Genomic DNA, 27,413 nt, shown 5'->3' on the forward strand with positions numbered 1-27,413 from the left:
AACAGAGTGGAAGATTCTGGAGGATATAAATAAGGGAAAACAAAAATTGTCACAGTTCTAAATGAAATGGAAAAATAAGTCTTTTACAACTGTTTGAAAGAGGGCCCTTCGTAACTGCACGATCTTGATTTATACAGCAATTTTTGATGCATGGTGACATGTACTGACTAGTAAAAACAAATCTACAACCAACATCATGTAATACTGCAGCACCCAGGAGAATACATAGACTAAAATATTGCATTCGCATTTGACCGAAAGGCCTATAACAGCAAGCAGTAGAAATTAAATGCTTCAAATGTTTTCTTATTGAAAAACATACAATTTTAAAATTCTTAATGTGTTACAGAATTGTAATTTACCTAAGTAGAAATATTCATGGCTAAACATGATTAAGGTTTTTGATCATTTTGCATTTTTCCCCAACACATGTTTTTTTGTGCATCTTCTACATGTTTTGCTGATATTTCTCGACAGTTACACAGTGACAAAACTGACATGCAGACATTTTTCAGATTGGTCAATTTTGGCCTAAATTTCAAAACTCTTTAACTTTAAATTAACTTTAATTCTCAGCAATCCCCACTTCGATGAATAACTGAGAAGCAAAATATAAAAATACAGACAATTTGCACCTTTAAGAATTTTCTAAATAATGTGCTTAATTGTAAAAAGTACACAATGTAGACCCAAATATTAATGTTTAGACCAAAACATTAATGTTGTGAATATTGTTGAGCTGGGGGTTGCCTATATCAATATTTTTCATTTTACCACATTTCACTATCATCTAATAAGCATAACTCAAATTAGTTAATACTTTACTTTTGATGTCTTTACTTTTGATGTCTAACATGACATATATCCCTGTTACATGCACAGCACCAATATTCCGTCAATAGTCAACTGGACATTTAAACTTTTTAGGATAATAATCATAATGCCTTATGACATGTTTGTATTTGAGGATGGAGCATTTGGGCAGATTTATTTCACACTGAAAGTGATGGCTGAAGCCCATGGAACAGCGCAGTCAGGGGAGTGGGCCTTGACAGAGCCAGGAGTAGGCAGGGGAGTAACTAGTTAAAGGGGTGTGGTTATCTGGAAAAGGGGGTTGGAAGATAGGGGTATATTAAGCAGCCATTTTAAGAGCAAGGGACATTTTAACAGAACTGACACTTACCTGGTAATTGTTTTTGGCAGGTCTGTGTTGGATTTTTCTTTCTCTTTCAGGTCATGGCATCGCTGGAGGAGATCCTGGAAGGAGTGAGAGCTGCTGTGCGGGATAGAGGACTGGCCTGGCTTCATGAGCAACTGGGGGCTCAGGTCCCCCCCCCGGCAACCCCTGCGGCGGCAGCACGGCGTTCCATGAGGAGGGCGAGACCGCCCCAGCGGCGGAGCCAAGGCGTGGAGCCTGAAGTCGGCAGGCGGAGGAGCCCGTCGGCGGAGGCTGTTGGGGCCCTGGAAGAGGTTGCGGGCCCCAGCGGAGTGGAGGAGACGCGGCCGGCACCGTCTGTTCGACGCGGTGCCGGTCGGGCGCCAGCAGCAGCCAGGCCACGGCCTGCCATGTGGTGCGCGCCCCGCCAGAAGGCGGCTGGCAGGACGGTTACGGCGGAAGCCAGGACCCAGAGCGGATCGGATGGAGGGAGCAGTGAGCGGATGTGGCCCGGTGAGTCAGGGAATGGCGCAGGGGCCGGGCAGCGGGCAGGGGGCAGGGTGGAGGCCCCTAGAGACCAGGCTGTCCCCCTGATGGCAGGGGGAGCCTCTGGACACGGGGTCACACCAGGGGTGGCCTATAGTGGGGCCAGGTGCAGCCCTGGGGACACAGACGGCGGGTCCACCCAGCCAGGTACCTTGGGACAGGCAGGGCCCATGGCTGTGGGGGACTTGGGGCGCCAGGAATGGCAGGTGGAATCCCCAATTCACATGGCGGCCCAAAGGGGGCCAGGTGCAGCGCGTAGGGATAGATCCCAGGAGTTAGCCCGGGGCATGGAGGCAGGATGGGTTAGGAGAGAGCGGGAGGGCCGCAGGGGCAGCTCCCAGGGGCAGCTGGATCTTACCCACAACCCTAGGCCGCATCTCAGCAGGGAACAGCGTGGCTTCAGTGCCAGGCGTGACAGGAGACAGGCAGAAGGGTGGAGGGGCAGAGAGAGGAGCCGGTCCACAAGCAGACATAGTAGATGGAGATCGGTTTCGGGGGAAAGGAGGAGGAGGGAACGGCGCAGCGCGTCTGGGTCATCAGGCAGGAGCTCGCCAGGTCAGCGGCGCAGCGCATACGGCCGGGAGGGCCAGGCAGTGGGACGGGACAAGGTGCGTAACAACAGGCAAGAGCGTAAGGAGGTGGGGCGGGTATGTGATCATGTGGACACACTACCCAGGTGTCGTTCTCCTTGCAGGTCGCGCAGCCCTACACCTACGGTCCTGAGGCGGGGCCAGGCTGACAGGAGTTGGCGGCTATTGGATGCTCCGGAGCCAGGCATGGCGGATGGAAGGGAGACGAACCCACGGCCTTCCGCGGCCTCGGGCTCGGGTGGTGAGTCAACTGTTGCACCACACGCAGGAACACTGTTGAATTGTTTAAAATCTTTCTTAGACTCATGGGCGGGTGGGGAAGTATCTTCACCTCAGTTTGGGAGAGTGTGGACGTGTGAGAAGGGACAAGGGTCGTCGGGTAGGGCCGAGGGTCCGGCACAGGATAGCGAGGTGGGTCTATCAGTGTCTGAAGCTAGTAAGGAGTCGGGGGAGAAGGCTGGCGTGGGGGGCGACATTACCGACGCTGCACGGCAAAACATGCACGTGTCTTTCTCGGGCCCCTTGGGATGTCATTTGAAATTGGAAGTGAAGGAAAAGATTTGGAAGGGTGAGTTTGTGGAGGAGTTTTTGGACATGAAGGAGGAGGACAAAAAGGACGCGAAGAAGGAAGAGGAAGAGAAAAAACGTAGGTATCGGAAGATCCCCAAAACATTTGGGAACTGGCTAAGGGCCTTTTGTATCCTGGCCAGTGTGATAGGGGAAAAGTCCCCGGATAAATGCTCCCAACTGTTTTGATATCTAGTTGGGATTGGGGACGCGTACCGGACTTACGGAGGGGTCGCCTGGTGGAGGTATGACGAGCAATTCGCCAAAGGTTAGCGGTGAATCCCAGTATGAGGTGGGACCAAATGGACCTTCCCCTCTGGATGCGGCTCATGATGGCGCAGAAGGCTGCGCCCTTTCACGGGACGGCCGGTGCGGCCCCTGGGGGACCTGCATCGGCCGGGCAAAAGAAAGGTTTCTGCTGGCTCTTCAATGAGGGCCAATGCAAATTGGGAACGTCGTGCAGGTTTAAACACGAATGCTCCGGTTGTGGAGGGGCCCACGGAGCCAGTCGGTGTTTCAAACGAGGTAAGTCTGCACCAGGAGTGGGAGCCAGTGGAGCAACGGCCCCCTCCGCTGCCGCGGGGGGCAACCCCGGTGAAAGTAGGCTGTTTACGGACGCCTCGGGGAGCGTTGGCTTCGGGGCATACCTTGGGGGCAAGTGGTGTGCCGAGGTTTGGCCTACAGCTTGGACGGAGAGCCCCTTGATTAGGAACCTGGCCTTCTTGGAGCTTTTTCCGGTAGTGGTAGCGGTATCGCTCTGGGGCAGGGAGCTCAAGGACAAAAAAGTTATCTTCCACTCGGATAATATGGCAGTGGTACAGGTAATTAATAGTCTCTCGTCCCTTCCCGTGGTAAGCTTGTTACGGCAGCTAGTGCTCTTGTGCATGTCTTGGAATATTGTCTTCAGAGCGCGGCACGTGCCGGGTCTGCTGAATGTGGTTGCTGACGCTCTGTCTCGTTCACAGTGGGAACGGTTTTGGGAAGCGGCGCCGGACGCACGGGCGACTGGGAAGGTGTGCCCAGAGGAGATGTGGCGGCTCGGGACATCGTGCTTGGGCGATACATAAGGAGCTCGTTAGCGCCGGGGACATGGGCCGCTTATACGAAGGTTTGGAATGAATGGGAGGAGATGATGGCACAGGCTGGAGTGGGTGACTCCGCCGCTGGTAGGTTGGATACACTGTTGTGGCTTTTTTGCAGGTTAGTGGCAGGAGGGTCGTCCCCTTCTAGGGTTGAGCGCTACATGTCTGCCCTGGCTTTCCTGTTCAAGTTTAACGGGTGGGAGGACTTGACTAAACATTTCTTGGTGAAACAAACCTTGCGGGGATTTCGGAAAGGCAAGAGGTCGGTGGATGCGAGGAGGCCCGTGTCCTTTGCCACCCTTCAAGGGTTGGTGGGGTTGTTGAATGGCATGTGCATATCGGCATTTGAGGTAATTTTGTTTTCCGCGGCTTTCGTATGGGCTTTCTTTGGGGCGTTTTGCATCGGAGAATTGGTAAGCGCCAATAGGACAGGGACGACGGGTCTCCGGTTCGAGGACGTGGTGGTTGAGCAGGGTAAGGTCGTGATCTGGCTACAGCGCTCAAAGACGGACGTCTTCGGAAAAGATAAGAAGATTGTCTTGTTCTCTTTACCGGGGTCCACGGTGTGTCCGGTGTTATGTGGAGGCAGGTTTTTGCAAATCCGCCCAAAGGTCGGTGGTTGCTTCCTGATACATGAGGATGGGCGAGCGCTGTCGCGCTTTCAGTTTTTGCAGGTCTTTCGCATGGGCTTAACGAAGTTGGGCTTGCAGCCCGGGCAATTTGGTACACACTCTTTCCGCATTGGGGCTGCGACCGAGGCGGCGCGTCTCGGGCTAGGAGAGGAACGGATAAAGCGGATTGGGAGATGGGAATCCATCCGGTTCCGCGCATATGTGAGGCCGGATGGGTTGGTGTGAATGGAATGGTGTGGTTGTGGGACACAGGTGCTCTGCCGGATAACTGAATTTGTTTCTTTTCAGGCTTGGTCGCTTGGCTGGTGGGTCACTCGTTTGTCTACTGGGCGGAGAAGAGGGCCGCAGTTCAGGGACAAGGCACACAACTGGGTTTTCTTCTGGACACGGTGGACCTTCGGTGGTTTGGTTTTCGGGGTTTTAGCTGGCAGAGCATAAGTGGGGAGATTTTTAGAAGGATATTAGGGGGGTCTGCCCCGGACATACTTTTAATTCACGGTGGGGGCAATGATTTAGGTTTGGTTCCCCAAAAGGTGTTTATCAGGAGGATGAAGAGAGACGTAGATAGGGTGCGGGAGCTGGTCCCTGGCGTGGTGGTAGTGTGGTCTGAGATGGTGCCGCGGTTGAACTGGAGGCATGCCAGGGACCCGGCGGCTGTGGCACGTTGCCGAGGTAAAGTTAATAAGGCCATGGCGGTCTTTATTCGGAGGATAGGGGGGGTCCCGGTGAGGCATGGGGAACTGGAGGGTATGTTACCCGGTTACTTTTGAAGGGATGGGGTGCACCTGTCTGAGGTAGGGTGTGATTTATTGAATTTAGGTTTCCAGGAAGGAATTAAAAAAGCCCTATTTATGTGTGGTGGGGTTCACTCGAGACATTAAGGGATCAAGTCTCTTGCTATGGCGGGATAGGGCTTGGGTAATTGGAAGGTAGGAGGAATATCAAGTGGTTAGGCTAAAGTTAGGCTGGATTAGACCGGAGTGTTAAGTGGTTTGTGGGTTCGAGCTCATCGGTGGCTCCGAACCAGGTGGTGTAGGGGGGTCTCGGTACACCCCTACAGTTAATAAAGTTATGGATATGGGGCCTCTTTGGTAGGCCATGTGTTATGTGTTATTTGTTATTTATAATGTTATGTATTGTTATTGGTCGGGGTCATTGCCAGGGGTAATTTATGTACGGTGGGGGATGGTGGGTAAATTGACATTATGTGGCAATGACCCCAATTTGTTACCTTGTTTATAATAATAAATAAAGCTGTGGACTTTTATATTTCCAACAGAATTACGGTGTCTGTAAGTTATTGGGGTGTTGGGGTAAATATCGCACCTGCCGAATAACGACTGTGCGCATGTCAAGCCCTAGTAATACTGTTTCTAAATAAAATTTGACAAACTCTAACAACGTAACTGAGGTGTTTTTATAACAAGGTTGGCTTTCTTTTCGCTGTGAGTAAGCCATTTGCCTATGCTATATTACTGTGTTTATTTTCATGTATTATATCAGACACTGGTGTACATTTTCATCCTGTGTAGCAAGGACATAGTTTGTTACAGCCGTCTGCCCAAGAGGTCATATTTACATCCTAACGACACACTGTTTCTAGATCTTGTATATGTATGCCTATGCTATTCTGTTATCTACAAATCTGCAGGTTAATTGCAATCATTTATCAAACAGATGCACACACACACATTAAGTAGTTGATAATCACGAGACCATCAAATCAGGCAATTTAAAACACATCTTCTTGTGCTATGAAAAACACTGAATAGTGCTGATACAGCATCAAAGACATTCATATTTTCAATGGAACTGACCCTTGATTGAATCAATACACTAATACAGTAAATTGCTGACCTACATAACATAGCCATAAAGAATACTTGTAGACCAATTAGGGAAGGGGTACATGACTGCTTAAAAATGCCAGCTAGCTAATATATCGAAACAATAGTGATTGGATTGTTTAATATTATGTACAAGTATATAAAAAAGTAAATTGAGGATAGTTGACTTGTTTGTCCTTGGGCAGCCAAGCAGGAGTGACCTCTTCAGATATCACACCCACAATGTATTTAGGACTGTTAATTAATTAAATGTGTAGCAGTTAGAGGAATCATAAGTCTTTTAGTTTAAAAGACCCATGCAAATAATTTCCTATTTATGACTGCCTAAAACCATGTTTTAATATTGGTGGTTTAGATGGTTTACCTGCCCTTTACTTATTTGTGCATCTCCTGTGAGATGCACATAGCTGTTCTTTTAAAATTCCAATGTTTCTATTAACATGTGCAATTAATTGATCCTATTTTTCCTTCTTTTGTTTTGATATCTATAGCATATTGTCTGCTCTATTGTATGCGAGAATCCTTTTAAAACATCCAATGAAAAAAGAGAAGAAAACTAAACAAAGACCTTTCACAATTTACATATTTAGTGTACCCTCATGTTAAACTCCAAAAGTAGCTGTGGGTGCCAAGACAAACTGAACAATACGATGCTCGGTAATGACTATTGCCTATATTGTTGTCTGACTAAGCACAATTATTTCTGGAAAATCAAGTGGTATCATTGGAATAAGGCTGGAACCCGCAAGGAATTGAGAGTGATTAAACAATGTCAGCCAGGCAATCCTAAGAGCTACATCATTAGTCGTTCATTTAGAATGCAATGTAAAGGCACTAATAATTAATGCAAATGAAACCGTTCCCAAACCATAAACATCCACAAGCCCATGGGTAACTCTGCATAGCAGTACTTGCTCAGTTATTTAAGACTAAGCATAGACTGGCGTCTGTGTACCTTCTTAAAAAAGGTTAATAATATTTGGGTATAACTTCCTTAAGCTTCTTTGAGGCTGATAAGCTATTTGTAAGAACAATTTATAGATGCTTATTCATCTGCTGATCAACGGCAACAAATCTACCAAACTAATTAAACCTTGATGCTTGATGTTGCTGGATTACTGATTGGCAATGTGATTAGAATAACAGCCCCATATGTGTCATTACTATTCCCATAACAGAGGGTAAGCAAAGTACAACATGATCTATACATAACACTGACCCAGAAAGACTTGCAAAGCTCCAGCACTGTGTTCTCATCTTGAGGAAGAGATAGAATTGTAAGAATAGAATATTCTTATTTAAAAACATCTTTAAATACAAGAAAGAGAAATGTTCAGGCACTCTTCCATCTGATAGGTGCTGGATATCTGGGTAACCCACTCCTGGTACCTCAAAATAATATATACAACATCAAATGATACCGCACTCTGTATTAAATAATGCTATAGAGCTGATTTTTGCAAATATAAATTTATGTAAAGATAATGACAAATCTCAAAGAGTATAATTAATGAAAAACGTATCTATAATCTCACCCTGACACCTAAACAATAATAATAAATATAAATATATACAATGAGCCCCCAATAGAATCCGAAAAATGACAATAAAGCAACGTGCACAAAGTCACTACATGATAGAGAGCCCTCTATCTATTATACAAAATGTACACTAGAGTCCATCAACAATGTTGAAAAAATGTATGTGAAAAAATGGAATATATCCCAAAAAAGGAAAAAAAGGAAAAAAAGGAAGAAAAAAGAAAAATATCAAAGAAAAATATTTACAGTCCAGATATGTGTACACTGATAGTTGTATGTGAGTGTTGCTCCAAGTGCTAAAAACATCTTTAGTGCTACATAGTTTACTTTGCAATCTTCAGCAAAAAGTTTGAACATAGAATGGCTGGATGCACGTGCTCTTTACGTCTAATGGCGATTTTCACATTTCCGTGTGTAAAGCTAGATTCAATACATCTTCACAGAAATGGTTGACCTGTGACTCCCTAACTTAAGAGGTAGAGCTTGGCTCCTCCTGATCACTGTTAGCTGTATCCCTGTTCTAAGCTGACTGAAGGATGCTGGCAAGGAGAGGACAAACCTGTGGTATTTCAGCTAATGCATATTAAAACTGCATTATAGTCTTCCTGCCAAAGACTTAAATAATAACACTACCTATTAAAAGCAAGCTACATTATGGGCTTTTATAAGGGTTAATCTTTTAAAGCATTTCTTGTACATTTAGGCAAAAATAATTGTATCTAAACTCATCACCAAAAACAGTGTATAACTTATATACACTAACTTGTATAACAGATACATGTTTGTGTGTCCACGACATATGAATCTGTTATCACTTGGCTGAACAAAAGGCACAGCAGCGCGGTGGGAAGTCCTTTGATTCTCCCAGATGAACATGTGTACAGCATTGACATCAGTCACTTATGTACCATGCATGCTTCCTTAAGCATTATTGATCTCACTTGTAAAAGGTGCTACATCTTGGCAAATACGGCCTCTGTGTTTCCACAGAGTGGCATAAAATGGATACACTGGACGAGAAAAATCAGACACAAGATTGTATTGTGTTCGAGAAAATATTCAGGATTGCAATTCAATAAATAAAGGGTTATATTCACCAAACAGTACATTACAGTAATGTAACAAAAAGCTTGGGTGAGCTAATTGATCTATTCTCGTGTCCAGTGTGATAAACTCCCCACGAGTGAGTGTTTAATAAAAACCCAAGTAAAAAAAAACAGGAAGTGATATATTTCACGTATAATCTAGCTCTTATACAAGAGTCATGCCTTAGCAGGTTAGGTTACCGTAATACAAAGAGAATAGTAGAAAATGGAATTAACCTGCTAGTTGAGATGGTAAAAAACAGTTTATTAACAGAAAAGATAACATCCTGAATATAAAGGCAAGAGATCAGACAGTATTAATGCTTTTTTCCAGGAAGCAGGGTAAGACACTCTAATTAACAGACCTTCAACATGTCTCCCTTTGGCTATTTTAATTGTTGGTATGCATGCAGTGTTTGGAACGTGTGACTTTAACTTGGTTCAAAAAATATTGCATTTGTTGTGCATGTTTAGTACCTCTAAAAGTTTAGGGAGTAGAGTGCATTCGTTTTATGTGCATTTCCTGTATGCACACAAAATGGATGTCAGTGAAGGATGCCAAAAAAGAAAGCCATATGAAGACATGCTTTCTCTTTCAACCTAAGCATTTTTCTGCATTATCATCTCATGGAAAGCTCTATGTCAAATTTCGTGTTGTTTTTGGTCAAGATTTGTGTCCTGTGCGATTATCTCTTTTAAGAAAAGATGTTGGCATTAATCCTATGCAATGTGAATCACTCATAAAATAAAACCGTGCCCTTCCTTCTTTTCTCAGCAGTTTCAAAGGAATGGAAGATGAAGGGAGTGTTATGGATACAGCCAACTGATTAGGTTGGAAGTGTTTAAAGATGTCTGCCATCCAGTGGTCACAACTCAGACACACGATGTAGTTTATTTTCTATGCAGTGTTGCTGATACATCAGGCACATTTCCCTCTAAAAGTGTCAATGCATATTAAAATACCGTTAATATGTGTCATTCTTGAGAGAAAAAATAAATAAAATAAAACCTCCTGCACAGAAAGTTGGTTGCATAGGCCAAATCCCTCCGTAGAGACCATTAAAAAAGCAAAACTAATAATAAACTGGGATAAATGATCCTGCAGTTATCCCTAGGGTAAGGAATGATTTTGTATCCAGAAGGTACTTAAACCATTAAAATCATTTTAAAGAGCATTATTTGTAAGGCAGCATATATCAATGGAAAACAGGTGCTATCCTGCGTGCAAATTGCTAAATGTGAGATATACTCTATTGATTTCCAAGGTGACTGGTTCTTATCTCGCAATATGCCACAGAATAGAACCCTTTTTGCTTTGATAAAATGCCACCTAATTATTAATGCTTAGTACATGGATATGACTTGTTCTCCCACCATTAAGTTATTCCCTTGCTTCATGTCACCATATTTTAGCCAATGAACCAAACATAATTAGCACTTGGCAAGGTATGAATGGGTCATGTTTAACATTTTACCCAGCCAAGACACACTACAGATTGCCTACATTTTGCTTTCGAGAGATGTAACAAGAACATACTTTGATTGTGGATTAAGATTGTAACAGCAGCAGATTATTTAAAGAGACAAAACTTCATGTGCCCGATGAAAGAGCTGTTTGGGTGTGACATTTAGGGATACATGAGCAGCCAGATGCAAAATTCAGAGCATACAACTTGGCAAGCCATCTAACGAGTGGCTGGCATGGCAAAGAGTGGAAGAACTACATCAAATAAAATAGAGAGAGATTGTAATACGCTCAAACATTGCAACTCCCTGCGCTGCTAGGCAGGATTAGCTCTGTTATAAATATAAATGATTTTGGCATACCAACAGAACGAGCAATGATAAAGCCTGTGAGCCATCTTGAATAGATTCACGGGCACTTAAACTGGCACTACTCTTTAAATCCAGCTGTTTGAATGTTCAATTGGCAGTCACCTATGAATAGCACACGCTTTGCCTGATAAAACAAAAAGAGTCATTATCTAAGCTGTGAATTTATGATGAATTGCAAGAGAAATACAAATGTTTAGCCAAAGTATATAGATTAAAAAAAAAAAAAAACAGTCTCCGGCATTTTCCACCTATTTTGACTTACAATCCTCCTTTTTTTGCTACTAGAGGACCACTTAAGTCACCCAGAGGCCACTTCTTCTCAATGAGTCTGGGTGCAGTGGTCAATTAATTTTAATTATTCTAGGTAAATTATTGCAATTTTTCTGAAATGCAGCGACTGGAGGCACTTCCAAAGTACAAACCAAGTCAAATTTGGTCATGTGATGGAAGCTACCACAGCTTTCCAAAAAATTTCCTATGGGTAAGCATGGATGCGTGTACTACATCAGGTCATCAATAGTCCTGTAAGAGGAGCATTGGATTTGACCACGCTGGAGGAGGCCATGCCTCTCCCATGACATTACGGGAGGCAGAGCGGTAAGTAGTTCTGGTGGAGCCTCAGCACTGGAGAAAGATAAGTAAAAAGGCGTGATTTAATTATGTTAATGGGATACACAGGGTGGGGGGTGGCTATAATTTGAGGAATATAAACACTATAGAGTTAGGAATACAGGTTTGTATTGCTAATGTTTTAGTGTTCCTGTAATGATATTTAAAGTCACCTTGAAAACATGGTCAAATGAACAGAACAAAGAGTGAGCATAGATAAATTTGGATTCATAGTGATATGTTTAATTAGCAGAGAGTTGGGAATATTACTTTACAGACAATAGATAAATGTTCACTTAGAGTATTGTGTTCGGTATTGGATATTACGGACATAATGAGTTATAATACTCTCTAGATGTAATCTACATTAACGTGTTCAAATAGTGAGTAAAACACCCCAATTGGTTACAACATGATAGAAATACTGTAATCTTGAGAATTCACTTTATTTTTGAAAATCAACACAGTGTGAATATATTCACATAGATATATTACAAATATTACAAAATATACACAATAGGCCTATGCAAAATACTTCGAAAGAACAATCCAAGCATCAAAACCACTACAGAGCAATGCGGTGGTTATAGTATCCTGGTACCCACCAATGTAAGTAGTGAAACAGTTTGCTAATGATTTGATCACCTATCTGTGGTCTGATGGGCACCAGTTCCCTCTTCTCTGATAGCAAGAAGTTCTCTGCACTGAGATAAGAGCAGGGTGGTACAGAGCTTAACTATTTGGCTAAGTATGAGTATCTGGTGCAGGAGCTTATAACACCATAGACGAAGTTACTGGCAGCTAGCGGATGCCAAATAAGAAGTTAAACATTACTTCCTATGTCAATGCACTCCAGGCAACATAAACACTACAGCGTGTCACCTCTATGTATATTTATAAAAGTGTATCTGCAAAAAGACATAGACACACACACTTACAACAAACACAGAATCATGTATTAAGGAAAATATTGCCACCATGGTTTTCTTGAGGCATCATAATAAGCCACATGACAGGTGCACAGTCGTACCCCTGCGCATTAAGAATAAAAAAAAACATACATACCCAATGTGGCGAAACCAACCTCGCCACTGGGCCCTGGAGAAGCCTGTTTGCTAGCCTCCTACCTGCTGACTATGGCCCCTGGGTTATTTGGGGCATATTGTACTTTATATTGCTGCAACTGGCCCTTTTAAAATCATCGATGGACATATTGGGACTTTTTGGGATTGTGGCGAAACCGACCTCGCTACGGGTCCTTGGAGGGGGCCGATTGCCCGCCTCTTGCCTTTGGACTATGGACCAGACTTTATGGGAATGTGATACCCCAGATAGCTATACCATGGAGCCTATTCATAATGAAAGACTATGGGAAAGACTTTAGTTCCATGGCAATTGTACTGTGTGAGTAGGATCTGCGCGCTATTCGGTAGTTTTGTGCGCGCAGATCCCAGCTATCTGGGGATAGGTGAAATGTCTGTGTGTTATGTGTAAAAGGTGAATTTATGTATTTTAAAGTGTTTTACTGTCTTTGTGTGCCCATGTGCTTAATGGAGTCTGTCTCTGTGCTAGGAGATAATTGGATTACTTCTCCAGCACAGAGAAGGCCCTGGAAAGCTAGGGGTTTTAAAAGATACTTTTAGTAACTTTTGAACCCCTGGTCTGATCCATGTCATTTTTTAATATGTTGTTCCCCTGAATGGATTGATTGTGGATATGTAATTTTGTGTGAATGTGATGTATGGTTTTGAAGTTATAAATATTGTGTAAAAAGTATATTTTAAACTGTATGAATAATGGGATTATGTGTCACACTAAGGGGAGGGGATGTGTGGGAGGTAACATCTATGTCATTGGTCATTTTATGCCTCCCCCTGGGTGTGGCCTGTATGTGTGAGTTGGAAATAAAAGCCAGGCTGGATGAGCCAGTCCAGAGTTCCTGTTTTACCCTCAAAGTGATGTGTCGTCTCATTATTGGGGGGGAGGATTTATTGCATGCTGTTCCAGTTGACTGCTAGGAGTGCAAGCCTATTCGTATGGTTCCTATGCAACGGTCTACAGCATTCCTATGCTTGAGAAGGTTCATATGCTGCATCGGTTCGGTGATTGTGGTGTCTGCCAGAGTGCTTGGAGTCCTCAGGAAGCACTAGGAGCATCCATTAACGGAGGTACCAAGTCGGGGTGCCAGGCGATCCGTTACATTGGTGGCAAGCGGTGGGATGGCGTCCTAGTGTGAGGTAAAGCAGCTCAGAGACACTGTTTGGATTTACAAATTGAGGGCAACGCTAGCAGTCGTGCAGCGCCCCTGGGAGCAGACAAGTATGGAAGGTTCTGGCTCTGGAGATGATTGGCTGGCCGAGGTGAGGCAGCGAGTGGCCGAGTATGGGGATGATATACCCATGGAGACACGCCGGGTGATCTGGAACCAGGTCATGGCTGAGCGAAACACAAGGCTGGACCGAGAATTCCGGTTGGCAAAAGAGAGGAAGTATGCTCAGCAGCAGGAGCGTTACAGCAGCCGAGTAGAGGCTGCATCCGAAGAGGTTAGCCGTCTTTCCCTGAGGCGGCGGGAGGAACCCGAAGTGGGGGTCCTCATAGACTGGTCCTGTGAGGAACCACAACAGGCAGGTAGAGATGGGACCAAGGTCTCTCCACCGGGCCCACCGGGATGCTGGGCAGCCGGCCCAGATCCCCAGCAGCAGCCAGAGTTGCCAGGTGGGGAAGCAGGTGGCCCTTACTCACAAATGTTGAGGGGCCTCACGGATTGGTCCTGGGAAGACCCACAGATGGCAGGTGGAGATGGGACTGCGGTCTCTCTACCGGCCCTACAGGGATGCTGGGCAGTCGGCCCAGATCCCCAGCGGCAGTGTGCGTTACAGGGAGCTGAAGGTGCCGTTCTTGCTCCCCAGCGGCAGTCTACGGTGCAGGGAGAGGAGCCTGTTATCCCCTCTCCCCAGCGGCTGAAGGTGTGTAAGGGAGAGGAGTTTGTTATTCCCTCTCCCCAGCGGCAGCGCAGCTCACCAAGGGGAGACAGTAAGCCCCTCACCAGCGCAGATGGGACCGTGGTCTCTGCGCCCTGCCTACAGGGAGTACAGAGGGTCAGCCCTGCTCCCCAGTGGCTGAAAGTGTGTAAGGGAGAGGAGTTTGTTACCCCCTCTCCCCAGCGGCAGCTTAGCGCACCAAGGGGAGACAGTAAGCCCCACACCAGCGCAGATGGGACCGTGGTCTCTGCGCCCAAGTTACAGGGAGCTGAAGGGGCCGTCCTCCCTCCCAGCGGCAGTGTGATTTGTTGGGAATTGGGAGCCCAGTCTCCTTTCCCCAGCGGCAGAGTGTCCAGCAGGGAATAGAGAGCCCAGTCTCCTTTCCCCAGCAGCAGGACACTGCATTGGGAGGAGAGACAGTCGGTCTCCCTCCACAAAGACTGAAAGTATGCATGGGAGAGGAGATTGTTACCACCTCTCCCCAGCGGCAGAGTGTTCTAATGGGAGAGGAGCTGCTTACCACCTCTCCCCAGCGGCAGCTTAATGTACCAGGGGGAGACTGTAAGCCCCACAACTGTGCAGATGGGACTGTGGTCTCTGCACCTACAGCACAGGGGATAAGGACAGTCAGTCCTGTCCCCCAGCAACAAGGCTGCTTAGCCAAAGGGGAGACAGTCGGTCTCCCCCTCCAACAGCGGAGCTATGTATCCAAAGGGGAGACAGTCGGTCTCCAGCAGCAGAGCTGTGCAGCTAAAGAGGAGACAGTCGGTCTCCAGCAACCAGGCTCCAACCAGACTACTCCCGTGGTAGTGCTGGCACCAGGACAGAGTACCGCTGGTCTCTGCCCCCTCAGCAACCCACCAAGGCAGCCTACCAGTCCCCCACACAGCCGTGGTAAGGCACCTGGACATGGACAAGATTCTCCCTTACCCAGGTGTAGTAACCATTTATTGCGGGTGGGCTGTACTGCTGTTTCTGTCTTGTGGGTGGGCTGCTGGACTAACAAGGGCACTGACCGGCAAGAGGTCAGGTACCCTGTTAGTCTGTTTGGAAAAGGGGAGAAATGTGGCGAAACCAACCTCGCCACTGGGCCCTGGAGAAGCCTATTTGCTAGCCTCCTACCTGCTGACTATGGCCCCTGGGTTATTTGGGGCATATTGTACTTTATATTGCTGCAACTGGCCCTTTTAAAATCACATATTGGGACTTTTTGGGATTGTGGCGAAACCGACCTCGCCATGGGTCCTTGGAGGGGGCCGATTGCCCGCCTCTTGCCTTTGGACTATGGACCAGACTTTATGGGAATGTGATACCCCAGATAGCTATACCATGGATCCTATTCATAATGAAAGACTATGGGAAATACTTTAGCTCCATGGCAATTGTACTGTGTGAGTAGGATCTGCGCGCTATTCGGTAGTTTTGTGCGCGCAGATCCCAGCTCTCTGGGGATAGGTGAAATGTCTGTGTGTTATGTGTAAAAGGTGAATTTATGTATTTTAAAGTGTTTTACTGTCTTTGTGTCCCCATGTGCTTAATGGAGTCTGTCTCTGTGCTGGGAGATAATTGGATTACTTCTCCAGCACAGAGAAGGCCCTGGAAAGCTAGGGGTTTTAAAAGATACTTTTAGTAACTTTTGAACCCCTGGTCTGATCCATGCCATTTTAAATATGTTGTTCCCCTGAATGGATTGATTGTGGATATGTAATTTTGTGTGAATGTGATATATGGTTTTGAAGTTATAAATATTGTGTAAAAAGTATATTTTAAACTGTATGAATAATGGGATTATGTATCACACTAAGGGGAGGGGATGTGTGGGAGGTAACATCTATGTCATTGGTAATTTTATGCCTCCCCCTGGGTGTGGCCTGTATGTGTGAGTTGGAAATAAAAGCCAGGCTGGATGAGCCAGTCCAGAGTTCCTGTTTTACCCTCAAAGTGATGTGTCGTCTCATTATTGGGGGGGGGAGGATTTATTGCATGCTGTTCCAGTTGACTGCTAGGAGTGCAAGCCTATTCGTATGGTTCCTATTCAACGGTCTACAACATTCCTATGCTTGAGGAGGTTCATATGCTGCATCGGTTCGGTGATTGTGGTGTCTGCCAGAGTGCTTGGAGTCCTCAGGAAGCACTAGGAGCATCCATTAACGGGGGTACCAAGTCGGGGTGCCAGGCGATCCGTTACACCCAATAATGCACGGACACCAGTAAAATTATGTCCACAGCTTTTAATATAATATAATATGAATTTTAATACAAAAAGTCATTGTCAAACAAACCCTATGACACAGTATATAACTAGCCCTCCACAACATTACAATGACAATGACCCCCAAATTAACAACATAACATTGTAACAATATAACATAAAAAACATCATGAAACATAATAAAGTGCAAATTACTTGCCCGAATGATCCACTGTAGGGATATACCAAGATACCACTACGCCCCCAGGTTCTGAGCCACAGGCCAGCTTGAAACCTACCATACCAGCTTGCTCAAATAAGTTAATGTAGGGGTAACCCAAGATCACCTACACCCCCAGATTCTGAGCCACAGGCCAACTCAAAACTTACCATTCCAACTTTTAAACCACATATCAACTTTTAAAACACATTTCAATCCATAATAACAACCCATTCCACCCCCAATTTACACATCCAGACCTCCGCCGCTGTGATCAGATGGAGGATAACTACAAACCTAACCAAAAAGCAGGGAGGGTGGGAGGGAGGGACAACAACGAGGCCAGGGAGGAAGCATTAGAACGGGAAAGTTATAAGATGGGTGCCCTATATGTATCAGCCTGCCCATCCCAGATAGCTAGCCAATCCAAACACACTAACTATGAATGCCCACCTCTGTCAAAGCCCTATTCCACTAAGCTATGCTGCTCCATGGGCTACAAAACTGAAGTTCCCTAGTGTCTAAAGATTAAATTATCCTTCCATATTCACATTTTCCCATTATATTATCTTTTATTTTAAATGATATCTTAGGCTAGAGTTGGTGTCTTATGGATAGAGTTAGTATTAGGGTTAGATTAGGACTAGAGGTGGTGTGATAGGGAATTGTATTGAATTGAATTATTTAACCTGGCACATTCATACCTGGATGTGCAGCCCTTGCAAATTGTGACTCGTATGTTCTGGTTCTGTATAAGGTTTAAGGCACTCAAGCTGCTTTATGCATGGAGGTGAACCACATGTTATTCCCCCACTTATTTTGGGGCATATTTACTCAAAGATGTCACTATACCTGCAGAAAAAGTTAACACGATCTGTCCATTGGAATAAAGTATACAGACAGACAGTTAGACAGACGGACAGACAGACGGACAGACAGACAGACAGACATAGACAGACAAATAGACAGACAGAAAGATATAGATAAATTCATAGATAGATAGAAAGAGAAAGAGATAGAGACAGACCGACAGACAGACAGACAGACAGATAGATACTAACTACCTCAGACTTCATTTTGATACATGTAGCCCAGTAGTTTATGTAAACTGTCAGTCTGACTAAATGAAAAGGTGTCTGAGAGGTGAAACAGTCTATATGAGTAACGGAAATTGCAGTTACTGGGTTAATGCTGTAAAAAAACTGCTCTATTCTAAAGCTCCTAGTCTGGATCAGTTGTCCCTAAGCATTTTCATGCCACTTCTCTGCTCGATTGACGCCAGATATTTGTGATGCATATTAAAGTTAAACAAACAGAAATGCTTCTGATGGCAGCTTGTAAGATTTGGTATGGGGCCTGCTTGATAGGCAGTGGTAACATAGTTCATTTGGTATTCAGAGACAGATGCTGCGTGTCTATACCTGCTCTGGCCTCCCTGCTTCCATCTAATCACAGGGGAAAGCGGAGAGATTGAAAGTCACTGCAGAATATACAGCCCATTAACTCATTTACCTCCATATGTACACATACAAAACAGATTTCATTCCGTCTAACATTTCGACAGATTTGTTCACAAACTGAACGTCCTTCTTATAAAAGACAATGCAGTGTGTAGGAAGAAAGATGCAGTAATATAAGTTGCTTTTGTTTTTTTCTAAATGGGATTGTTTCAATGAGATTGCATCAAAATGGCTTCGATTAAATTGGGGTAAATTGTTAAAGACAGTCTTGCATGACACCAACAGTTTATGCATAGGTAATAGATGTTTTATATAAATCGAATATCCACATTCCAAACCATATATGCATCTCACATTTTTTAAAAAAAAAATCACATTTTTAAAAGCTGTAAGTGCTATGTGAATATATATACACACTGTCTATGGACTGACTGAGCATTGAGCAGAAAGGCAAGATTGCCAAGGTTTCCCTGTTTGAGATGACACCTTAATCTTAAATGCATATTGTATTATACTTGAGACTTTTAATTGGTACTGTCTGCCATTATTAACAGTCAAAACATGGCATATTCATTTTAAGCTATAGCTCTTAATGCAATATATATATATATATATATATATATATATATATATATATATATATACAGTATATCTTTTGTAGTTGCTTATGATATGGTTGCTATTAAAGAGATTATCTCTTATTTTGTGCTGTCAATGTATACCCACTTTGTGGGTATAACCCCATACCCATCTCCCTTTCCCAACTTTCAGAGTGCACTGTTGTTACTTTGAGGGATAGCAGGAAAAAAACCTGTAGGAGATAACGGTTATGTTGTGCCCTGGCATTGCCATAATATAGACTTTGTTAGTGTGCTATGCCCTCTGGTACCACTTACTTGTAGTTGCTGTTATGGCTAGCAGAAGAACAGCCTGAAGGAGATGTTTTTTGGCATACAGACATAATCTATTGGCATAGCCCTCTATTTTTAGACCTGATTTACAGACGAGGAGAAGATTCACATTTCAATTTTTAATAATCTATACATTTGCTAGCAATTATTCTACAATGGTGTGTACTTTGATTTTATTTTAACATGTGTGTACGATGACAGCTCCACTTTGACACAGACAACTTAGATGACTCTTCCAATTAGTGTTAAACTTGAACCTAAATGAGAGCAGATTTCAAACACTTTGTGTGCACAAAAAAGAGATGCGTGTCTCTGCAAATGTATGCCACTTTATTTTCCCCTCACTTACTACAGCCTGGCAGCTGATTAGGCTAAGGTTTGCCCTGATGTGGCATTAGCATGTGTTTTAAGTAATCAGTGGCAGCTGTCAGTGGTGGCCAGTGGGGCAGTCATTTGTAAAGGGAGAGTCACTTTGTGTTATCATAGCAAGATGCCCCTCACTTTACTATTAAATCACTACTGGGTGCATTCTATTGATTTCACATAAAATGGGAAGGTTGGAGTGAGTTACTGTCAGTGACAGGGCCAGCTAATTTAGAAAGGTTCAGATTATAGCTATCATGCCCACATTACATATTTCTGTCTGTCCACCCACACATCTGTCTGTCCGCCTGTCCACTCACACATCTGTCTGTCCACCCACACATCTGTCCGTCTATCTATCTATCTATATCTATCCATTCATCTATCATTATGTCTGCACAAAGTGTTTTATTTTCCTGCAATACCACTCCAGAAATGCTATGACGAGGACCAGCTCTCTCCGAGCGCTCCATATTCTAATGCCAGCTGTAGATTCCTGTCAACAGGCGAATATGGTAATTAAAACAGCACTGAGAAAAAGATGGCTTGCAGCACAATTAATTCACTCAAAAATAATAACAATAATTCATTGTAATGTACACCAGATGTCTGATACACCTGTTCACTCCGTTAATGTTGGATATAATTTTGAGTGGTGGAAAATCGTACGAATCTGCAAAGTTGTGTCATCTCTATCTGTCCTTAGGTTTTTTATTAAAATGATAAAACAATCTAATTATAGTAATTTTAGTGAAGCGAGTCCTTTCCTCTTAGGGTTGAGTATTTATAGAGTATATATTTTTTTTCTATAATTTATCATAGGTGAGTTAAAAACAATAGATGGAAAAAACGAATTAGCAAAGGAAGAAGGGCACATTTAGTTGAATTTCTCTATAAATATGGATTAGCCCTTGAGGGTCAGACAGTGTGTATAACAACATAAAGCACTTTGTTTGTCTACTGCTAGTGCCAAAAGAATCAATGCTATATTCTAGAAAGAGGAAACGTGCTTTCTAGAATCAAACCTGATTGTCTCTCTCATTGGTGTCAGTTAATATAACATAAATAAATTACAGGACTACACAATTATTTCTCCTCAATTCCTGTTCTCCTCTCATTTAGGCAAAATGCCATATGTAACTGAAAGAAGAGCACTGTTCGTTCTTGAATCCTCTTAAAGAGCTCCAAAAGAGCTCCAAAAGACAACATCTGAACAATACTTGGTTATGCAAAGGTGGTGAGTTATAAAACAGCCTTTAGATAGAAATTGTGAGCAAAATTAAAAAACAAACAAACAAAACAAGAAAAACTGGTCCAGTGACCAGTAAAACAGAATGTTTTCGTAATCCCATTGGCTATAACAGTGTTTGATACTATTCAATTTTTGTTTTCTGTTAAACTATTAATCCTCCTCCACGACATTGTTTTCTGTCTTTGATTTCATAGTGTCTTTAGTATCAGAAGGCATGTTATTTTCAAAACTTGCAGGAACCCTAGACCACTAGAACAGGGTAGTAGAGGGTATTGTTCTTCTCTGTGTCTGTTAGTGTTACTATAGAATAATAATTATGGCATTTAGATATTTGTCAATAATTATGGTTATATATTGCCTTGACTACAACTGTTTCCAATAAAGACATGTACCTTTATTTTAGCAATGTAAGTGTTAATAAACCAACTTCTCAGAGTGTTTCTAAGCTCTGCATGTGGTCTTACTCTTCATGGAAATATTGTGTTTTTACAGTTTTTCTTCAACGCCAGACCGATTCACAATTGTATAAAGAAATAGTGGAAGTGCACTCAACCCTTCATCAAGGAATCCAGGATGCTCCAATGGACAAGTCCCAGTACCAGAATGGACCAAATGTAAAATTATTAATTGTAGAAAATGATCCAGGCACTCCAATGAATTCCAAAAAATAGGCAATATTATTAGAACCAGGAACTACACAGCAACGTTTCAACTTGACAAAGGCCCTAAGGGGTTGAAACGTTGCTGTGTAGTTCCTGGTTCTAATAAAATTGCCTATTTTTTGGAATTCATTGGAGTGCCTGGATCATTTTCTACAATTAATCAATTCACAATTGTAGACACAGAGACAGATTCTGTTGACCCTGAACGATATCTCTGATTATTTTCCCATGAAAATCATGCAACAGGCATATTTAATATGTATTTTCCTCTTCATTAGTGGGTAAATATTGTCGTTTGCATTAGAAGCATCTGTATCACATAGTTTCTACCATCTGTATGTTTACTTAGGTGCTACAGTTGCCTTGCTAAATTACTTCACAAGGTTCATAATACACACTTTTTTTTTTGCCAGAAATCTCATAGATTAGTCACCTAAGATATTTTATGTAGCATTATTTATGAATGCAACCAAAAGGAAGACGTACCTTCGTAGCTAGAGTGGAAACCTTGCGCACTGACTGCGTAGTCGGACACCAGCCAGAGGGTCAGAAGATTGCTGCTACTCACAATTGGGGATGGAAGATGGAAACCAGTTAACCTGGGGAAAAATAAGACACACCATTACTTTAAACTCAGCAGAATGTTCACCTCTCTCATATTGCAAATTACATTCAAGGTATACAACCACAGATCATGTAAGATTCCTCTTTTACATCCAGAATGTCCATTTCCTATACAACCAGTTGTAAATAGTCTTAACCTACTCTTTAACCCCTTAAGGACCAAACTTCTGGAATAAAAGGGAATCATGACATGTCACACATGTCATGTGTCCATAAGGGGTTAAACCCCCATGCCCACCCCACCACCCCAAAAAAAAATAACAAAAAAACAGTGGGAACAAGTCTGAGCTGTGTGCATTCTACCATATAGAATGACTACTAAGTTGTAGTTCTACAATATACGCAGAGGCGGCTCTCTAATTAGGCGGTTTAGGCGGCCGCCTAAGGCCTCGCGCTGTGTGGGGCCTCGCGGCCGCCTAAACCGCCATAGGGCAGACTGACATGTCGGGGGACCCGACACAGGAGGGGGCCCGGCGGCTTCCCCTGTATGCCGCCGGGTGCGAGGCCCCTCCTGTCAGTCTGACCGGGAGAGCCAGCCTTCAGTCTGCAGCTCCGCCGGGTGTGAGCTGCAGACTGAAGTGTCTCGCGATCTCTAGCCAATCAGAGCGTTGCCGCGGGTTACCACGGCAACGCTCTGACTGAAGATCGCGAGACTTTCACCATGTGGTCTGCAGCTCTGCATCCGGCAGAGCTGCAGATCGCAGAGCCCACTGGACCACCAGGGAGTCTGATTGCCATCACTGGACCACCAGGGAGTCTGCCACCACTGGACCACCAGGGAAAAAGGTACCTGCCACCCACCCTGTCACCCCCCTCACCCAGTCACCCCATCTGCCGCCCTGCCACCCCACCTGTCACCCCCCTCACCCAGTCACCCCATCTGCCACCCCACCTGTCACCCCCTCACCCAGTCACCCCATCTGCCACCCCACCTGTCACCCCCTCACCCAGTCACCCCATCTGCCACCCCACCTGTCACCCCCCTCACCCAGTCACCCCATCTGCCACCCTGCCACCCCATCTGCCACCCCCTCACCCAGTCACCCCACCTGCCACCCCATCTGTCACCCCCCCTCACCCAGTCACCCCATCTGTCACCCCCTCACCCTGCCACCCCATCTGCCACCCCTCACCCAGTCACCCCATCTGTCACCATGACACCCTATCTGTCACCCCCTCACCCTGTCACCCCATCTGCCACCCCCTCACCCTGCCACCTCACCTGTCACCCCCTCACCCTGCCACCTCACCTGTCACTCCCTCTCCCTGTCACCCCATCTGCCACCCCCTCACCCTGTCACCCCATCTGTCACCCTGTCACCCCATCTGCCACCCCCTCACCCAGTCACCCCATCTGTCACCCTGTCACCTCACCAGTCACCCTGCCACCCCATCTGCCACCCCCTCACCCTGTCACCCCACCCTGCCACCCCCTCACCCAGTCACACCATCTGTCACCATGCCACCCCATCTGCCACCCCACCAGTCACCCCCTCACCCTGTCACCCCATTTGCCACCCTGCCACCACCCTCACCCAGTCACCCCATCTGTCACCCTGCCACCCCACCTGTCACCCCCCTCACCCAGTCACCCCATCTGCCACCCCACCTGTCACCCCCCCTCACCCAGTCACCCCATCTGCCACCCCCTCACCCAGTCACCCCATCTGTCACCCTGTCACCTCACCAGTCACCCTGCCATCCCATCTGCCACCCCCTCACCCAGTCACACCATCTGTCACCATGCCACCCCACCTGTCACCCCCTCACCCTGTCACCCCATTTGCCACCCTGCCACCACCCTCACCCAGTCACCCCATCTGTCACCCTGCCACCCCACCTGTCACCCCCTCACCCAGTCACCCCATCTGCCACCCCCTCACCCAGTCACCCCATCTGTAACCCAGCCACCCCACCTGTCACCCCACCTATCACCCCTTCACCCTGTCACCCCATCTGCCACCCCCTCACCCTGTCGCCCCATCTGCCACATCTCTCACCCAGTCACCCCATCTGTCACCCAGACACCCCACCTGTCACCCCCCCTCACTCAGCCACCCCACTTTTCACTCTCCCCACCCAGCCAACCCACCTGTCACCCTCCTAAACCAGTCACACCACCTCACACTGTCACCTCCCTCCCCCTGCCACCCATCTGTCACCCCCTCACTTTGTCACCCCCCTCACCCTGCCACCCCACCTGTCACCCCCTCACCCTGCCACCCCCCTGTCACCCCCTCTCACCATGCCAACCCCCTGTCACCTCCTCTCACCATGTCACCCCCTCTTACTCTGTCACTCACCCTGTAACCCCCCCACTGTCACCCCCCTTACGCTGTCACCTCACCCTGTCACCCCCCCTCACCCTACCACCCCACCTGTCACCCCCCCTCACCTTGTCACACCACTCACCCTGCAACCACCCCACCTGTCACCCCATCTGCCACTCCCTCACCCAGTCACCCCATCTGTAACCCTGTCACCCCCCTCACTCAGCCACCCCACCTATCACCCACTCACCCTGTCACCCCATCTGCCACCCCCCTCACCCTTTTCCCTATCTGCCACCCCCCTCACCCAGTCACCCCATCTGTCACCCAGACACCCCACCTGTCACCCCCCTCACTCAACCACCCCACCTGTCACCCCCTCACCCAACCACCCCACCTGTCACCCTCCTAAACCAGTCACACCACCTCCCTCCCCCTGTCACCCCTCACTTTGTCACCCCCCTCACCCTGCCCCCTCACTTTGTCACCCCCTCTCACCATGCCAACCCCCTGTCACCTCCTCTCACCATGTCACCCCCTCTTACTCTGTCACCCACCCTGTGACCCTCCCACTGTCACCCCCTTATGCGGTCACCTCACCCTGTCACCCCCCCTCACCCTGCAACCACCCCACCTGTCACCCCCTCACCCTGCAACCACCCCACCTGTCACCCCATCTGCCACCCCCTCACCCTGTCACCCCATCTGCCACCCCCTCACCCAGTCACCCCGTCTGTAACTCTGTCACACCCCTCACTCAGCCACCCCACCTATCACCCCCTCACCCTGTCACCCCATCTGCCACCCTGCCACCCCCTCACCCTGTTGCCCCATCTGCCACCCCCTCACCCAGTCACCCCATCTGTCACTCAGCCACCCCACATGTCACCCCTCCTCACTTAGCCACCCCACCTGCCACTCTCCCCACCCAGCCACCCTACCTGTCACCCTCCGAACCCAGTCACACCACCTCACACTGTCACCTCCCTCCCCCTGCCACCCACCTGTCACTCCTCTCTCACCCTGCCACCCCACCTGTCACCCCCTCACTTTGTCACCCCCCTCACCCTGCCACCCCACCTGTCACCCCCTCTCACCATGTTACCCCCTCTTACTCTGTCACCCACCCTGTGACCCCCCCACTGTCACCCCCCTTACGCTGTCACCTCATCCTGTCACCCTACCTCACCCTACCACCCCACCTGTCACCCCCTCACCCTGTCACCTCCCTCACCCTATCACCCCACCTGTCACCCCTCTCACTCTGCCACCCCACCTATCACCCAGCAAACCCACCTGTCACCCCCTCTCACCCTGCCACCCCACCTGTCACCTTCCTCACCCATTCTCACCATGCCACCCCACCTGTCACCTCCCTCTCATCCCCTCTCACCTTGTAACCCCCTCACCCTGTTACCTCCCTGTCACCCCTTCTCACCCAACCTGTCACCCCCTCACCCTGTCACACCACCTCTTACTCTGTCACCCACCCTGTGACCCCCCACACTATATCACCCCCTTTACTCTGTCACCTCACCCTGCCACTCCCCAAACAATATGTCACCCCCTCTCAGCCTGTCACCCCACCTCACATTGTCAGCCCCTGTCATCCCCTCTCACCCTGTCACTCCACCTCACATTGTCAGCCCCTAACACTATGTCATCCCCTCTCACCATGTCACTCCACCTCAAATTGTCAGCCCCTAACACTGTCACCCCACCTCACATTATGTCACCCCACCTCACATTATGTCACCCCACCACACACTGTCACCCCACCTCACATTCTGTCAGCCCATCACACTCTGTCACCCCCCTTTCACTCTGTCCCCTCCCTCTCACACTAATGTCACCCCCCTCTTACTCTGTCACCCCCTACACAATGTCACCCTCCCTCTCACACTAGGTCTCCCACCTCTCACAGTAGGTCTCCCTCTCACACACTAGGTCTCTCACCTCTCACATTATGCCACCCCTTCACACTGTCACCCCCCCTACACAATGTCACCCTCCCTCTCACACTAGGTCTCCCCCCCTCACACACTAGGTCACCCTCCTGTCACCCCCTCTTACTCTGTCACCCACCCTGTGACCCCCCCACACTGTCACCCACCCGTACTCTGTCACCTCACCCTGTCGCTCCCCACACACTGTCACCCCACCTCACACGTTCACCCCCTCACACTAAGTCACCCACCCTCTTATTCTGTCACCCACCCTCTTATTCTGTCACCCACCCTCTTATTCTGTCACCCACCCTCTTATTCTGTCACCCACCCTCTTATTCTGTCACCCACCCTCTTATTCTGTCACCCACCCTCTTACTCTGACACCCCCCTCTTACTCTGTTACCCACCTTCACTATGTCACCCTCCCTCTCACTCTGTCAACCCCTCTCACTCTGTCACACCCCTTTACTAATGTAACCCTCTCACACTGTCACCACCCTCATACTATGTCATTTCCCCCACACACTCTGTCACCACTCTCTAGGCACACTGACACCCCTCCATACACACGGTCTCTCCCTCCGCACACACGGGCACCACTCTCTGCACTCGGGCACCTCCCTTCATTCTTACTGTCAACCCTCAACACTCTGGCACCCACCTCCATACACTTTGGCACCCTCCTGCTCATTTACACTCACCCTGCCACAGTTACCCCTTTACTCACCCTGTCACCCCCTGAAGGCAATAATTATACACACTGTCATAAAATAGCTCCGCCATAAACTCAGTGCCAAAGGCCACAGGCAGTACACAAACATACACATGCTCAGAGAAACATACATACATACATATACAAGGATACTCACTGTCAGACACACATTCTCAGGCACACAAAGGTAGACAATGCAACAATGTATACATCAACTGCTATTTTTTCAATAATGGTGTTAGTGGGGGCCTCATGTATGAGTCTCGCCTAAGGCCTCGCCAAGTCTAGAGCCGCCACTGAATATACGTGTGATTGAAATTTCAGCCA

At 46.7% G+C, this 27,413-nt stretch overlaps 1 protein-coding gene across 1 annotated transcript in view; it reads right to left on the bottom strand.

Annotated features, from left to right (window-relative positions):
• CSMD2 (CUB and Sushi multiple domains 2) overlaps positions 1–27,413 on the bottom strand; it is a 916,375-nt gene that overhangs the window by 659,275 nt on the left and 229,687 nt on the right. The window contains exon 3 of the mRNA XM_063456412.1: positions 22,018–22,130. Coding sequence (XP_063312482.1) covers positions 22,018–22,130 — 113 coding nt within the window. The remainder of the gene's footprint in view (positions 1–22,017; positions 22,131–27,413) is intronic.

The sequence above is a fragment of the Pelobates fuscus genome, chromosome 1, assembly GCF_036172605.1.
Source record: "Pelobates fuscus isolate aPelFus1 chromosome 1, aPelFus1.pri, whole genome shotgun sequence".
NCBI classification, from domain to species: Eukaryota; Metazoa; Chordata; class Amphibia; order Anura; family Pelobatidae; genus Pelobates; species Pelobates fuscus.